Genomic DNA, 15,186 nt, shown 5'->3' with positions numbered 1-15,186 from the left:
TTTACAATATTAGGCAAACATCTATACTCAAATACATAGACATATAAATAGCACAAAAGAAAGTATGTGCACAGATGGGGAAGTGACTAACAGTAAATATAACTTGAACTGCTTAACAACTCAGGGTTACTTAATAAAGTACATTCAACAGAGGAGAAAATAGTCACAAAGGCGCCTAGCTCAAAGACAATTATAATAAATGCTGTATAGTGATGTAGGATTCCCCTCTGTATGTTTTAAATACCATTGGTTAATAAAGAAAATTGTCTTAGACCTACACAGGGCAGAATAGTGAGAACTAGGCAGGGCAAATTAAACTGAATGCTGGGAGAAAGAAGGCGGAGGCAGAGAAAAGCCATGTAGCCCTGCCAGACACAGATGCCAGATGGAATCTTAACAAAAAGCCACAGCCATGCGGTGATACACAGATTAATAAAATGGGTGAAATTAAGATGCAAAAATTAGTCAATAGGAATCTAGAGCTAATGGGCCAAGCAGTGGTTTAAGTAATATAGTTTTTGTGTGATTATTTTGGGAGTCTGGGCAGCTGGGAAACAAAAAAAGCCACCTCCTACAACAAATTGGCATCGACATGGCCAACTAAAATCCACTTAAAACCTGAGAGAATTTGGGAAGGAATTCTAGGAAAAAAAATCAGAGTTAAGCATGGCTTAACTCAGTGGCTCCATTAAGAGAGATTTTCCTGATGCAGCAGTAGCAGAAAAAAGAAAAAAGAAAAAGAAAAAAAACGTGTTTTGAAACTACGGATTTCTGGACCTTGGGCTGTGCTGCCAGCACAAACTCTGGCTCTATCAGGAAACTGAGCATTTAAATGGGGTCTGTGAGCAGAGTGCTACAACTTGCTTAATGGAGACATAGACCCACTGTGTGCCTAAAAATGGGGCAATGTGCATGGCTCTCAGATGCAATGAACATGCCTCTGGCATGCTAGACTGAGCAGAGCAAGCAGGCAGGGCTGCATTATCCCTAGCCACACCCATTCAGCATTAAAAAAAACAGTTCAGTTTCTGGTCAGAAAGAATTACAGATACACAATAAGGACAGATTCAGACATAAAAGAACTCTAAATGAGTCACCATGTGTTTTTAAAATGTACAGAGGCTTGGGAGAGTGAAGAAAATATGTAAAGAGAAGGTAAATTTATTATAAAAAAGAGATAGACAGTCACAGATTAAAGGAGTAACAATAATAAATATTAAACTTGTAGAAAAAGTAATAGAGTAAGAAAAATAAGCCACATAAAGATGGAATATACACAGAGAGTCTGGATTATGTATATTATTATCTTTGAACATTAGACTGTGAAGGAGCTAAGTATAAAGAGATATTTCATTGTATGGACTGCTAAGTTAAACCAACATAAAGGTTTATTGATTTTAAAATTTGAGTCTAAGAATATGTTGCTTTGGAAAAGAAGTTCTTCTTTTGATGTCACAGAAGATAAGAAGATAAGAATCCTTCCAGACTAATGTGGTTTGATGGATCAAGACCTCCCGAAAGGTCTCTGTGAACACCCCGAAAATACTTCACCCAACAAAAAGAAGGAAGCAGTTTGAAGAGAACTTTGCCCATATTCCCTAATATTGTTTATAAATGTTTGTTTACATTTAAAGGGGTATATGCTATGGTTATGAATAATTTGCATTGGTATGGATCTTGATTTACTGATACAAATTTAAGGTCAATTTTGTTATACTATATATATATATATATATATATATATATATATATATATGTATATTTCTGCTCTTGATTCAGGTATTGTGCTTGTGTAGCTCATTAAAAATGAAATGTGTAAGTAAGAAATACAAGTTAGTTAGGTTTTCTAGATATATAGAGATATATTTCAGTTAGACAGGCATTCTTCAAATCTTTCAGAAACCTTCAGAAAATGGCATTTAAAATGTTTTTAAGAACTTAGGACTTTTCAGGACAATGAGACACATCTGCTCCTGGCAGCACCAATAACTTTAATAGGAAGACAGGCACCAAAGAGGCTCCTTATAGAGTATAGTATACTAGTCATTTGGGCAAGAAAATGTTTTTGCCTGGACTGTTTGATGTTATGCTGTATGAACTAGACATGCAGGACCCATAGAGAAAAGAGTGCTGAACTTGCCTAAAGGTGAGACAATCCTTCAGGGTTCCTGCTTCATCAAAGAGTCTGCCAGACATTCTGCAGGACACAGAAGAAAGTGACTGACAAACTGCCAATATAGGCAGAATAGTCCTTGAAATTTCCTGCTTCATGGAAAAGTCTGATATATACTATGGGCCTGTAAGCTGAAGACAGATGCCCCAACAGTACAGAAGAACTTTGTGTGACTGTCCAGGCAGCGAGATGTCTCTGTCAATTCTAGAGTTTTGGAAGTTGCTTATGATGCACTTCCTGTTAATTTAGGTAATATTATATCCATCTTTGATGGAGTTGAAAAATAGTTATAGTTTTCCTTAGTTATGATAAAAGATGAAGTAGATATAAATATTGTAACTGCAATTCTTACTTGATACCTGTTTTGTTATATGTAATTTTTCTGTGTAAAAGTTAAAACCTTCCTTTTTATTTAAACAGAAAATGGGAGGTGATGTGTGATTCCCCTCTGTATACCGTGATTGCCATTGATTAATAAAGAACTGCTTTGAGCCTATAGCAGAGCAGGACGAACAGAGCTAGGTGGGTAAAACTAAACTGAATTGGATGGTGGGGTGAAAGAGAAACCATGTAGCCCCGCCAGAGACAGACACTAGAACTTTATCTGGTAAGCCGCAGCCTCGTGGCAATACACAAATTAATACAGATGGGTTAATTTAAGATATGAGTTAGCCAGAATTATGCTTAAGATATTGGCCAAACAGTACTGTAAATGATATGTTTTCTGTGTGATTATTTTTGGGCTGAGCAGCCGGGAACAAACAAGTGGACTCCTCCAACAAATGGACGCCCATGCAGACATTATAAATTTAATCTTTACATTATTAGGCAAACATCTATACTCAAATACATAGACATATAAATAGCACAAAAGAAAGTATGTGGCCAGATGGGGAAGTGACTAACAGCAAATATATCTTAAATTGTTAATAACTCATGGTTACTAAGTAAAGCACATTCAACAGAGGAGAAAATAGTCACAAAGGCTCATGGTTCAAAGATAATTATAATAAATGTTCTATGGTAATGGCTGAGGTGGTAATATTACATTAGAATGGAAATGATAATCAAGAAAGAACACATTTGAGTACAGGGGTCCAGTGGTCCTCAGAAAGCAGTCCAGTGAATACATCCTTGCATAACCGAATAAAGCCCAACACTCTATAAAGAATGACACTATCCCACAAAGTCTAATCTCAGAAGTTCAAGTTTTCATATATATGTATTGTATTGCCACAAAAATGAAAGGGAACAAGTTATATAGGTTATGGCTAAAGAAGGATAAAGACGACAAATACAGACAATCAATAGATAAATTATAAGTAGATAAATTATTACTAAAATTTTCCAAACTTATTGAAAACAATAAATCTGTAATCTGAAGCACACCCAAAATAGACTAGCCACATAAAAATATACCACTACATATCATAACCAAAGTTCATAAAACACAGAAATGAGGAAAATATCTCAAAAGACATTATACCCAGAAGAAAAGACATGAGGTATGCTGGGCAGTTTGTATGTAAATTTAACACAGATTAAAATAATTTGAGAAGAGCGAATCTCAATTGAGAAAATGGAGCCACATGATCATCCTGTGGGCAAGTCTGTGGGATATTTTCTTGATTAATGATTGATATGGTTCCAACTAAGGAAGTATAAAAAAGTTACATGGAAGCCCTCCATTTTGTAAGCTGGTTTAAAATTATAGCTAAAATAAAAACTTAAACACATAAAAATATACTTTATGGGTATAAAGTGATGTTCTCAGAGATGCTGTTATTAAACAAAAATCTCCTTAACAAGTGTCGGGTTCATTCCTATTAGTGATGGTCAGGAAGACCCAGAGATCCTCAAAATAATATAGGATATTGTTATTACTTTTAAGTGCTCACCAGAACTAGATGGTAAAACCAGGAACTTTTCTCCATGCTGGATAGTTTTCATTGTGCAAGATGGTGCTATATGGGCTGGAAAGAGAGAATATACATCAACAGTCTATCTAGCAGTAAACCCTATGTGCTACACAATACCAATGTGTAAGGAAACATGTGCTCACTATCACAACAGAGGCATGACTGTTTTAGTGGTAACCAATTCCTTCTGATTGGACTTTAGGTCTACTCCATAGGAAAAAATTTACATATTGTAAACATAATCAAAAACTCAAGGCGGGGAGATCAAAATCCTGAAGTGTAAAGAGCTGAGTGATGCCATGCCTTACAGGTGGAGCTGATTTCCACCTTCCACCTTTCCAATGGTGAATGCTCTCAGATGTGTAACAGCTCCATATATGGCTAATGCTAAGATCTGGCTTGCTTCTGCATTTCTGGACCTATCTGCATCTCCCATGTGGTTTTTTGGGGTTGGCTACCCAGAGGTTATTTAAGCTGCAGACTGGGTTTTCCCCGGGGCGAGAGGTTGAGAAGGAGCGAGAGGTAATGAAAGGAAGAGAAGATTATTTTAAGGGGCCTGAATAAATCGCAGTTAAGAAGAGTCTGGTGTTGCGTCTTCATTGCTGATAAGGCAGACGCAACAGTTGGTGCCGAAGCCAACGTTATGGGGAAAGGAAGTGAACGTTATGGGGAAAGGAACGTTACAGGGAAAGGAACATTATGGGGACACAACCACTCATCTGGACTCATTACTGAAAAGTTCACAGGTAAAGAGGGTAGTCTGCACTCCTCTGTAAATAGAGAGTGAGCAGGGTAAAGTAGGATAAGTTAGGAAACTTAGGATAAGTTAGGAAAGATATGATAAGTTAGAATAAGTTAGGATAAATTAGGAGGGCTAGCAAAGCTGTAAAACCGAAAGTGAAAGTGGTGCTGCAAGCTGTTAAATCAAAAGCAAGAACAGGTGCCATAAACTATCAATCCAAAAGTTAAAGTTTAAAAAGAAAACATTAATAGTTGTCTGTAGGTACCAAGGTCTTTTTCCCTTCTCCTGGCGATTCGCAGGGCCCTGTGACCTCCGGCTCCCTGGAGATTCTGCACTAGCACTGGCTTGAGGGGTTAGCTTAGGAAGAACCTGGATCTCTTTGTTATGGTGATTCCACCTGTATTCAAGGTTCTAGCAGTGGGCTCCACATGCCTGGCCTCCCCCAGCTGATTCTGCCTGAGGTGCCTGGGCCTTTATTCTCCTTCCTGCTTCTGTTGGGAGGAGGCCCTGCCCTTTTTGATCCCGCTTGCCCACTTCTATAAATACCCAACTTGAGTTTAATAAAGTTGCCATTTACTCTTGGTAAATGAGCAAGGTCCTTTTTTTGTGTGTGTCTCTTTAAACCCTCAGGACAATCGTCCATTCTCGTGGGCCCGAGTTCGGGAAGGCGCGCTCCTGGATCGGCTGTGGGTATCCACAGAAAAGTGCGGGGTCCAACAGTTGGCTATGGGTGCATCTCAATCACACTCAATTTTTTCAGCTTTAAATAAGCTGCTGCATTCAGTGTGGAAACTAATTAGAGGCTGTCATGAGGACCAACAACATAATGAGGCAATAAAGAATAGACAGGCTGCTTTAAAGATATTTCAGGAGGAGAGGTCGGAACAAACGGACAGTGAGGAGGATATAGAGAATTCAGAGTCTGTGGATTCGGAGGAAGAACTACAAGCATTTGTAGAGCAGATGAAAAGATCAAAAACAAGGAAGGGAGAAAAGAGGAGAGTGAAATGGGACCCTAAGAGAGAGGAATGCTGCAAGCCTTCCTCATGCCAAGCAAGGCCATCAGCACCCCCTCTTTATGTGAAGGAAGGGAATGGCAGCTCAGGGCATTCTTTTTGCCCAGGAATCTGGGATACAATAAGTACGGAATTACAACTGGCTTATCCAGTGTTTCAAGATCCACAGGGGAACAGATATGAGGAACCTTTAGATTTTAAGATTATTAAATCTCTGGCGGAGTCTGTAAGAACATATGGAACTCGTGCTTCTTTCACGGTGGCACAGGTGGAAGCCCTTAACTGGTATTGCATGACGCCCGGTTATTGGAGCAGACTTGCACGAGCATGTTTAAACCCAGGGCAGTATTTAGAATGGAAAGCTTTTTTGATAGAATTTGAAAACGAGGAAGCGGCTGCCAATCAAGCAGCAGGAAATCATGCCTGGGATAGGGACACGCTACTTGGTCAGGGTCGTTTTGCAAATCAGCAGACTGGGTACCCAATTCAAGTCTTCGAACAGGTTAATAAAATTGGAATTAAGACTTGGAAAGCTTTTCCCAACCAGGGGGAAGTGAGTGGTAATCTTACTAAGATTCTGCAGGGTCCCACTGACACATTCTCAGATTTTGTTGCTCGCATGGTTGAAGCTGCAGGCACGCTTTTTGGGGACCCAGGTCAGGCTATGCCATTGATAAAACAGCTAATATACGAACAATGTACAAAGGAATGTAGAAATGCTATAACCCCATATAAAAGCCTAGGCCTTGAGGCATGGATGAAAGTTTGTAGAGAGTTGGGAGGACCGCTTACTAATGCAGGCCTAACACAAGGAAAAAAGACAACTTCAGGTGCCTGCTTTAAGTGTGGTAAAATGGGACATTTAAAACAGCAGTGTCCAGAAAGAGAAGATGATCTTCAAAGGCCTGGCAGCCAGCATCTAACTCAGTCAAATGTATGTCCAAGATGTAAAAGGGGGAAGTATTGGGCGAATGAATATCAATCTGTAAGGGATATGAATGATCAATTTTGCCTCAGACACCTGTAAGCTCCCGTCCAAAAAACGGATGGCGGAGCCCCCGCCTTCAGGGCCCACTAATATATAGGGCAGTTGTGAATCAGAACGAGGACATGTGTCAGAGGTGTGGCCAACTCTCAGACATCTGAGAGACCACGGAGAGCCACTGCAGGTTCATCAGGATTGGACCTCCGTGCCACCAGCAGACTCGTATTGACTCCCAGAATGGGAGTTCAGCTTGTGGAATCAGACTTTAAATTTAACTTTAAAGGTTAATCAGACTTTAACCCTACTGTTCCTCTGGATCCAGGAACAGTAGGGTTAGTTATAGGAAGGTCTTTCACAACATTGAGGGATCTAAAAGTTCATCCAGGGGTTATAGATCCAGATTATACTGGAATAGTTAAAATTATGGTAGAATCACCTAAAGGCATTTCTGCAATTTCTCCTGGAGATAGAATTGCTCAACTCATACCCCTTCCCAGTCTTCATGAGCGGTTTGAAGCCTACCCTGTAGAAAGGGGAGATAGAGGTTTTGGTTCCTCGAGCACGGACTTAACCTTTTTTCCCCTTGACTTGGACCAACGGCCAGTTTTGACACTTAAGGTAGAAGGAAAATGCATTCTTGGTCTGTTGGATACAAGTGCTGACAAAAGCATTATAGCCAAGAAGGATTGGCCATCAGGATGGCCAATTCAGGCTTCCTCTCAAATCTTACAAGGCCTAGGTTTTGCAAGAGCCCCAGATATAAGTGCTGGACAGTTACAGTGGAGTGATGATGAAGGCCATTCACAAAGTATTCAACCTTATGTCCTAGAGTTATCCATTTCTTTGTGGGGGAGAGATCTGTTGAAAGACATGGGATTTAGACTCAGTAATGAGTATTCCCCTGTTTCACAATAGATAATGACAAAGATGGGATATCATCCAAGCTTCGGATTGGGAAAAAGACTGCAGGGGCAGAAAGACCCTATATCTGTACAGCAATGCCCTTCTAGGCAGGGGCTGGGTTTTTCTTAGGGGCCGCTGGGAAAGGAATTCCCATTACATGGAAAAAACTAGCATACAATATGAGAACTTTACCCGTGCTACAAATTTGTCTAAACAGTTGTCTAGTTATCTTTTAGGTAATTGGACTGGAGAAGTTGATACCATGATGGAGCAGCTGATGGTGATCATCGTCATGGTGGACTCTACCAGAGTGAATGCAGAATTAACCACAGGATTGTCTTCATGGATTACTGCCACCATAAATCATCTAAAAGAGTGGGTGGACTTGGGAATGTTAGCAGGCCTCTTGGTGTTAGTCTCCCTGACTTGCCTGTGGTGTATATGCAAGATCAGGTGTTTTCAGTAGTGCGGAGCAGTCATGATTATTAAAGCCGTTACAGCCATTGAAGCAGGACAGTCCCCCACACATGATTGACAATCATAGAATTGTTACACTCAGGATGCGAGGCTAAGCACTGCACTCAGGGTCAGCCACTTTGGGCCCAGAGAAAAGCATGCCTGATTGCATGTGGGTTGATACCCTATATCCCACCTCTGAAAAAAGGTATCAGATTGGTCTGATACTCTTCAGGTGGATGACACCTGAATGAGGATCAGTACAAGGTCCCAATGTCATTCTATATTCAGAGATCAGGCCTCTACTCTTGCCTGTTGCATCTAAAACAAAAAAGGGGAACTGTAGAGAGCTGAGTGATGCTATGCCTTACAGGTGGTGCTGATTCCCACCTTCCATCTTTCCAATGGTGAATGCTCTCAGATGTGTAACAACTCCATATATGGCTAATGCTAAGATCTGGCTTGCTTCCGCGTTTCTGGACCTATCTGCATCTCCCATGTGGCTTTTTGGGGTTGGCTACCCAGAGGTTATTTAAGCTGCAGACTGGGTTTTCCCCGGGACGAGAGGTTGAGAAGGAGCGAGAGGTTGCGAGAGGTAACGAAAGGAAGAGAAGATTATTTTAAGGGGCCTGAATAAACCGCAGTTAAGAAGAGTCCGGTGTTGCATCTTCATTGCTGATAAGACGGATGCGACACTGAAGGAGGACTTACCACTGTTGTTTTGCTAAATGAATATGCTGTTAAACTGCTTTCTAAAAGTTTATGAGATTATAGCTATAGATCAGTGCTGCTCTCATCACAGGTCAGAGAAGCATCTTTTTGCAGTAGGAAGTAGTTAATGCAGAGACTCAAAATTGATCAAAGTGCCAAAACAAAGTGACTATAACATGCTCAGTCATAAATGGGATATCTATATCACCCTCTCCAAGGCTCATAGATTATCATAGAAGAGCAAGAAAAATTGCAAGGAATGAGTCATAAGGAAGACTAGTATGAAATGCTGTCTTCTGGATATCATATAGCCATTGCACTGATGAATTTATAGGAGTTATGATTATCTTCACAAACTGGAGTATATCAACATTAATGCAGTGGTTTGAAAAAAATGGCCCCCAAAAGGAGACGCACTGTTAGGAGGTGTGACCCTTTGGAGTAAGTGTGGTCTTCTTGGAGGAAGTATGTCACTATGGAGATCAACTTTGAGGTCTCATCTATGCTCAAGCCATATCCAGTATCTCAGACCACTTCCTATTGCATGCCTATCAAGATGTAGGGCTATCATCTACTTCTTCAACACCATGTCTGCCTGCACACCACCATGTTACACGATGATGACAACAGATCAAACCTCTGAAAATGTAAGCAACCCCAATTAAATGTTTTTCCTTTGTAAGAGTTGCTGTGGTCATGGTGTCTCTTCACAGCAATAGAAATCCGAAGACAATCATATGTGAAAGAAGAGCTGATAATGCCTCACCCTTCCTTGAGGTATAAATGGAGATTAACTGTTGATAGGGGAGGTGATGTGAAATTCCCCTCTGTATGCTGTGAATTCCCTTAGTTAATAAAGAAACTGTCTTAGGCCTACACAGGGCACAATAGCAAGAGCTAGGCAGGGCAAACTAAACTGAATGCTGGGAGAAAGAAGGCAGAGTTAGCAGATGCCAAGTAGCCACTTCTGGGAGTAGATGCACCGACACTTTACCCAGTAAGCCACAGCTACATGGTTATACACAAATTAGTAAAAATGGGTAAATTTAAGATATGAGTTAGTCAAAAATATGCTTAAGCTATTGGCCAAACAGTATTGCAAATAATATAGTTTCTGTGTGGTTAATTCGGGGCTGAGCAGCCAGGAAAATTTAAGCGGCCTCCTACTCCAGGGAGGGGAAGTCACTTCCTTATGTAGCTACTACCAAATTGTCCATGTTCCATTTAATAACTCTTCATTCATGTTCATGTTTTCTCATTAGTTAGCTTATAGTAACCCCAAATTAAACTTACTTAATCACATAAAAAGACATAAAAGTAGGAAGAGGGACTTGTTGGAAAGAAGGGTTTTCAGCATTGGAGAAAGAAGGAAATAGAGGACAATAGATGGTGAATATGATACATTATACACATGTATAAAATGATCAAGAACAAGTAAAATTATTAATAAAATAAAACAGCATTTTACCCATGGCCCTCCAAAAGGTTCATGGTCTTCTCATAACTCATAATGCATTTTGTCTGTGACAGTGAGTCATTATAATCTTAACACATTTCCAGCATTATTTCAAATGTCTATGTCCACTCCTCTCAAAGAGTAAAAGGAAACTATTAGATGAAAGTCTTCATAAAACTTTAAAAGCCATAAACTTCCCAAATACAAAAGCACAGTTTTAGCATTTTTCTTTCATAAAGCAGGAACAGGAGCACAGAAAGTAAGGATGAAATGAAACCAAGCCTGAAAGGAGATCAAACATTTAATTCTCCAGGCAATTGGTGTCCTGATGATGTAAATGTATATACATTGAATGTTAATGCAGTCAGTTTCACAAAATAAATGGTAATGCTTGGATAGAACCTGACACAATAATAGTGGGTGACTTCACTACTCACACTGTTACCAATAGATAGGCCATTTAAACAAAAGATCAACAAAACCAGAGTTAAATGACTTTCAAAACAAAGGGACTTAACAAATGTCTACAGAATATTCCACTGGAACAGCCACATGTTTGCTACAGAGGCCAAGAAATTTCTACAAAATACATCATTCTTAGAACATTAACCAAGTCTTAATAAGCTCAATAATATGAAATAATTTCTTGTAAATTATCATATTTCAATAGAATAAGAGTAGAAATAAGCAGCAAAGAAAATTACAGAAAGACAAACATGAAGAGATTAAACAATATATATTTTAACAAGCAATATGCCACTGATGAAATTGTGGGGATTCAAAATCTTTCTAGAGTCAAATGAAAATGAAGACACAGCATGCATAACTACAGGAATACAAAGAAGTGGCTCTAAGAAGGAAGTTTGTATGACTTTTAAAAATTAGAGAGATCTTACCAGACATGTTGGTGAATGACAGTGCCTAGCGTCTGGATGGCAGAAGCAGAAGCACTGTGAAATCCAGGCCAGTCTGGGATAGAGTAGAAGATTCTGTGAAATAAGTTCCCACAAAAAGCCACACCTATATTAAACATTCTACAAGGCTGATTGACTGATTTGGAAAGTTGGTATTGTAACATGCTGAAAGCACAAATTATCTTCTTAGCTTCTTTCAGATGTTTGTATTGAGTTTTATGGATATGCATATTGCCTGCACGTATGTATGTGATCACATGCATGTCGAGTGCCCACAATGGTCAGAAGAGAGCACTGAATCCCCAGGAAACAGAGTTATGAGTGGTTGTGAGCCCAATGGGAAGCCTCAGGAGGGTCAGGTAACCTGCTAAATCATAAACTACAAAGCAAAACTGGGTACACATAAATAGGACCTATTAAAATGAGAATGTAGAGCACTTTTCCAATACATACTGAATGGCAACATTAGCCACAGGAAAGTTAAGAATCCAGAATCCCATGAAACCATTTCTCTAAGTTTCAAGAACCCAGAGTAAATGTTTCAGAATGTCATGTTTTGCAACATTTTTCTATATCTCTCTAGTTCCTCCCCTTCAATCTTCTTACTTCACTTTTTCAGTATAAACATCATGGTAGGGAAGTCATGGCAACAGGAGTCTGAGGCAACTGTCACACTGTATCTACAGACAGAAAACAAAGTACAATGAACGACTGTATTCAACTCTCTTTTTGCTTCTTTTCCCCAGTCCATGATACCCAAAGTTGAATTGGGTCTTGTCACTCAATTAATCTAATTGAGGTACATCTCATAGGCATACCTAGAAGCTTCTTTCCTAAATGATACTAAATTGTGTTAAAGATAAAAATTAATACTAACCATCATGCTTTTGTGTTCATGGATTGGCAGAATTACAATCATATAAAAAGTTATATTCCCCAATGTGATTAAATTCATTCACCATTAAAAATTCTAATGTGATTCATGATAGAACTAGAAAAAAATCTGAATTTCATGCACATAAACAAAAAATAGTGAAAAGCCACATAAATCCAAATCAAAAATACCCAATAGTGCCCTTCTTCGGGGCCATAAGATCCCCCAGCTCAGCCTGTTTGGGAGCTGGGATGAGGTGGTGAGTGCAACTGGGCTGGAGTTTCTTTGTTTCAATAGCCTCCTGGCAGCAAGGTAGGCCTTTTGTCTGCAAGGTCCCTGGCCAGCAAGGGGACCTGATCCTATACCAGAAGATCCAGAGGAGGGGTGAGTGTATTCCTAACCCGCTGTAGAAGCCTGGGAAATGGAGCACAGACATTTCTCATCCCCTTAAACTTCCTGGTCATTCTGCAGGGACTTCTCTCCCCTGCTACTGCCTCTCTCTTCCTATTCCATCCCAGCTTGCGCCCAGGCACACCCTCGCTTCATCCTCCCTTCTTTGGGGCCATAAGATCCCCCAGCTCAGCCTATTTGGGCACTGGGACAGGGTGGTGAGAGCAAACGGGCAGGAGTCCCTTTGTTTCAATGGCCTGACAGCAGCAAGGAAGGCTTTCTGTCTGCTAGGTCCCTGGCCAGCAAGGGAACCTGATCCTGTACCAGAAGACCTATTAAAGAGCATTTGAAGGAAGAGATGGACAGGCGCCAATGTAAGAATTTCTCCAACAAGCTAAAAAAAAAAAAAAACAAAACAAACAAACAAAAAAAACCATGAAAACACCAGAACCCAGCGAACTTGCAACAGGAGGACTTGAACACCATAATCCAGAAGAAGTAGAAAAAATTGACATTATGAAAGCGATAGAGTCCTTTAAACAGGGGGTGAAAAACTTCCTTAAAGAAATGGATGAGAAGAATAACCAAAAGTTTGAAGAAATGAATAAATCCATAAAAAGTACCCTAGGAAACCAAGAAAAAACAATCAAACAGATAATGTAAACAGTTCAAGACTTGAAAACTGAAATGGAGGCATTGAAGAAAACACAAACTGAGGGCCAGCTGGATATGGAAATTTTGGTAAATGAACAGAGACTAGAAAGACAAGCATAACTAACAGAATACAAGAAATAGAAGAAAGAATCTCAGATGCAGAAGACACCATAGAGAAAATAAAGGCACTGATCAAAGAAAACAGCAAATCCAACAAATTCTCATCACAAAACATTCAGGAAATCTGGGACACAATAAAAAGACCAAACCTAAGAATAATAGTGGTAGAAGAAGGAAAAGAATTACAGCTCAAAGGCCCAGAAAATATATTCAACAAGATTATAGAAGAAAACTTTTCCAACCTAAAGAAAGATAGTACTATGAAGGTACAAGAAGCATACAGAGCACAAAACAGACTGGATCAGAAAATAAAATCCCCTCGCCATATAATAATCAAAACACAAAACATACAGAATAAAGAAGGAATATTAAGAGCTGCAAAGGAAAAAGGTCAAGTAACTTATAACAGTAAATCTATCAGAATTACACCTGACTTCTCTATGGAAACCATGAAAGTCAGAAAGTCCTGGATAGAGGTACTGCAGAAACTAAGAGACCATGGATACAAGCCCAGACTACTATACCCACCCAAGCTTTCATTCACTATCAATGGAGAAAACAAAATATTCCAGGATAAAAACAAATTTAAACAATACATAGAAACAAATCCAGTCTTACAGAAAGTAATAGAAGGAAAATCACAAACTAAGGAATCGAAGAATGCCCACAATAACTCAAACATCTAGCGATCCTCCACCAGGACAACTCAAAGAAGGGAAACACACAAACTCTACTACCAAAATAAATAAATAAATAAATAGCTGCAGTTAACAATCACTGGTCATTAATATCACTTAATATCAATGGACTCAATTCACCTATGAAAAGACACAGACTTAGAGATTGGATACGAAAACAGGATCCAACATTCTGCTGTTTACAAGAAACACACCTCACCCACAAAGACAGACATCTACTCAGGGTAAAGGGTTGGGAAAAGGTTTTCCAAGCAAATGGACCTAAGAAACAAGCTGGTGTGGCCATTCTAATATCTAACAAAATTGACTTCAAACTAAAATCAATCAGAAGAGATGGAGATGGACTTTTTTACTCATAACAGGAACAATTCATCAGGATGAAGTCTCAATCCTGAATATCTATACCCCTAATATAAAAGCACCCACGTGTGTAAAAGAAACATTATTAGAAATCAAGGCAGACATCATCAAACTACACACACTAACAGTAGGAGACTTCAGCACTCCTCTCTCACCAATGGACAGGTCAATCAGACAAAAACCAAACAGAGAAATAAGAGAATTATTGGAGGGAATGAATCAAATGGACTTAACAGACATCTATAGAACATTCCACACAAATAGGAAAGAATATACACTCTTCTGAGCATCTCATGGAATCTTCTGGAAAATTGACCACATACTCAGTAACAAAGCAAACTTCAACAGATACAAAAAATATTAATAACCACCTGTGTTTTATCAGATAACCATGGAATAAAGTTAGAATTTAACAATAATTCTACCCCCAGAAAGCCTACAAACTCATGGAAGCTGAACAGTCAGTTACTGAACCACCCCTAGGTCAGAAAAGAAATAAAGAAAGAATTTAAAGTCTTCCTTGAATTCAACGAAAATAAAGACATATCACACCCAAACCTATGGGACACTATGAAAGCAGTGCTCAGAGGAAAGTTCATAGCTCTAAGTGCTCACATTAAAAAAAAAAAAAGGAGAAAGCTCACATTAGAGACTTAACAGCACAGCTGAAAGTTCTAGAAAAATAGAAGCAGATTCACCCAGGAGGAGTAGAAGACTAGAAATAATCAAACTGAAGGCTGAAATCAACAAAACAGAAACACAGAAAACAATCCAAAGAATCAATGAAACAAAGAGGTGGTTCGTTGAGAAAGTTA

The 15,186-nt window shown here is 39.2% G+C and overlaps 1 protein-coding gene across 22 annotated transcripts in view; it reads right to left on the bottom strand.

The window, feature by feature from the left end:
• The window catches only part of Ids (iduronate 2-sulfatase), a 252,787-nt gene that overhangs the window by 124,870 nt on the left and 112,731 nt on the right, over positions 1-15,186 (bottom strand). For 14 of the 22 annotated variants that reach the window (XM_085684661.2, XM_087902964.1, XM_085684656.2 and 11 more), the window contains one exon: positions 4,072-4,146. The exons of 3 other annotated variants lie outside the window; for them this stretch is intronic. In XM_085684661.2, coding sequence (XP_085540787.1) covers positions 4,072-4,146 — 75 coding nt within the window. Of the gene's footprint in view, positions 1-4,071; positions 4,147-11,257; positions 11,331-15,186 lie in introns of all 22 variants that reach the window. 5 more of the 22 variants (XM_085684659.2, XM_085684658.2, XM_048457756.3 and 2 more) reach the window with 1 other exon arrangement.

This window comes from Myodes glareolus, chromosome X (assembly GCF_982192425.1).
Source record: "Myodes glareolus chromosome X, mMyoGla1.1, whole genome shotgun sequence".
Taxonomy (NCBI): domain Eukaryota; kingdom Metazoa; phylum Chordata; class Mammalia; order Rodentia; family Cricetidae; genus Myodes; species Myodes glareolus.
This window is presented reverse-complemented; position numbering and strand designations above follow the sequence as displayed.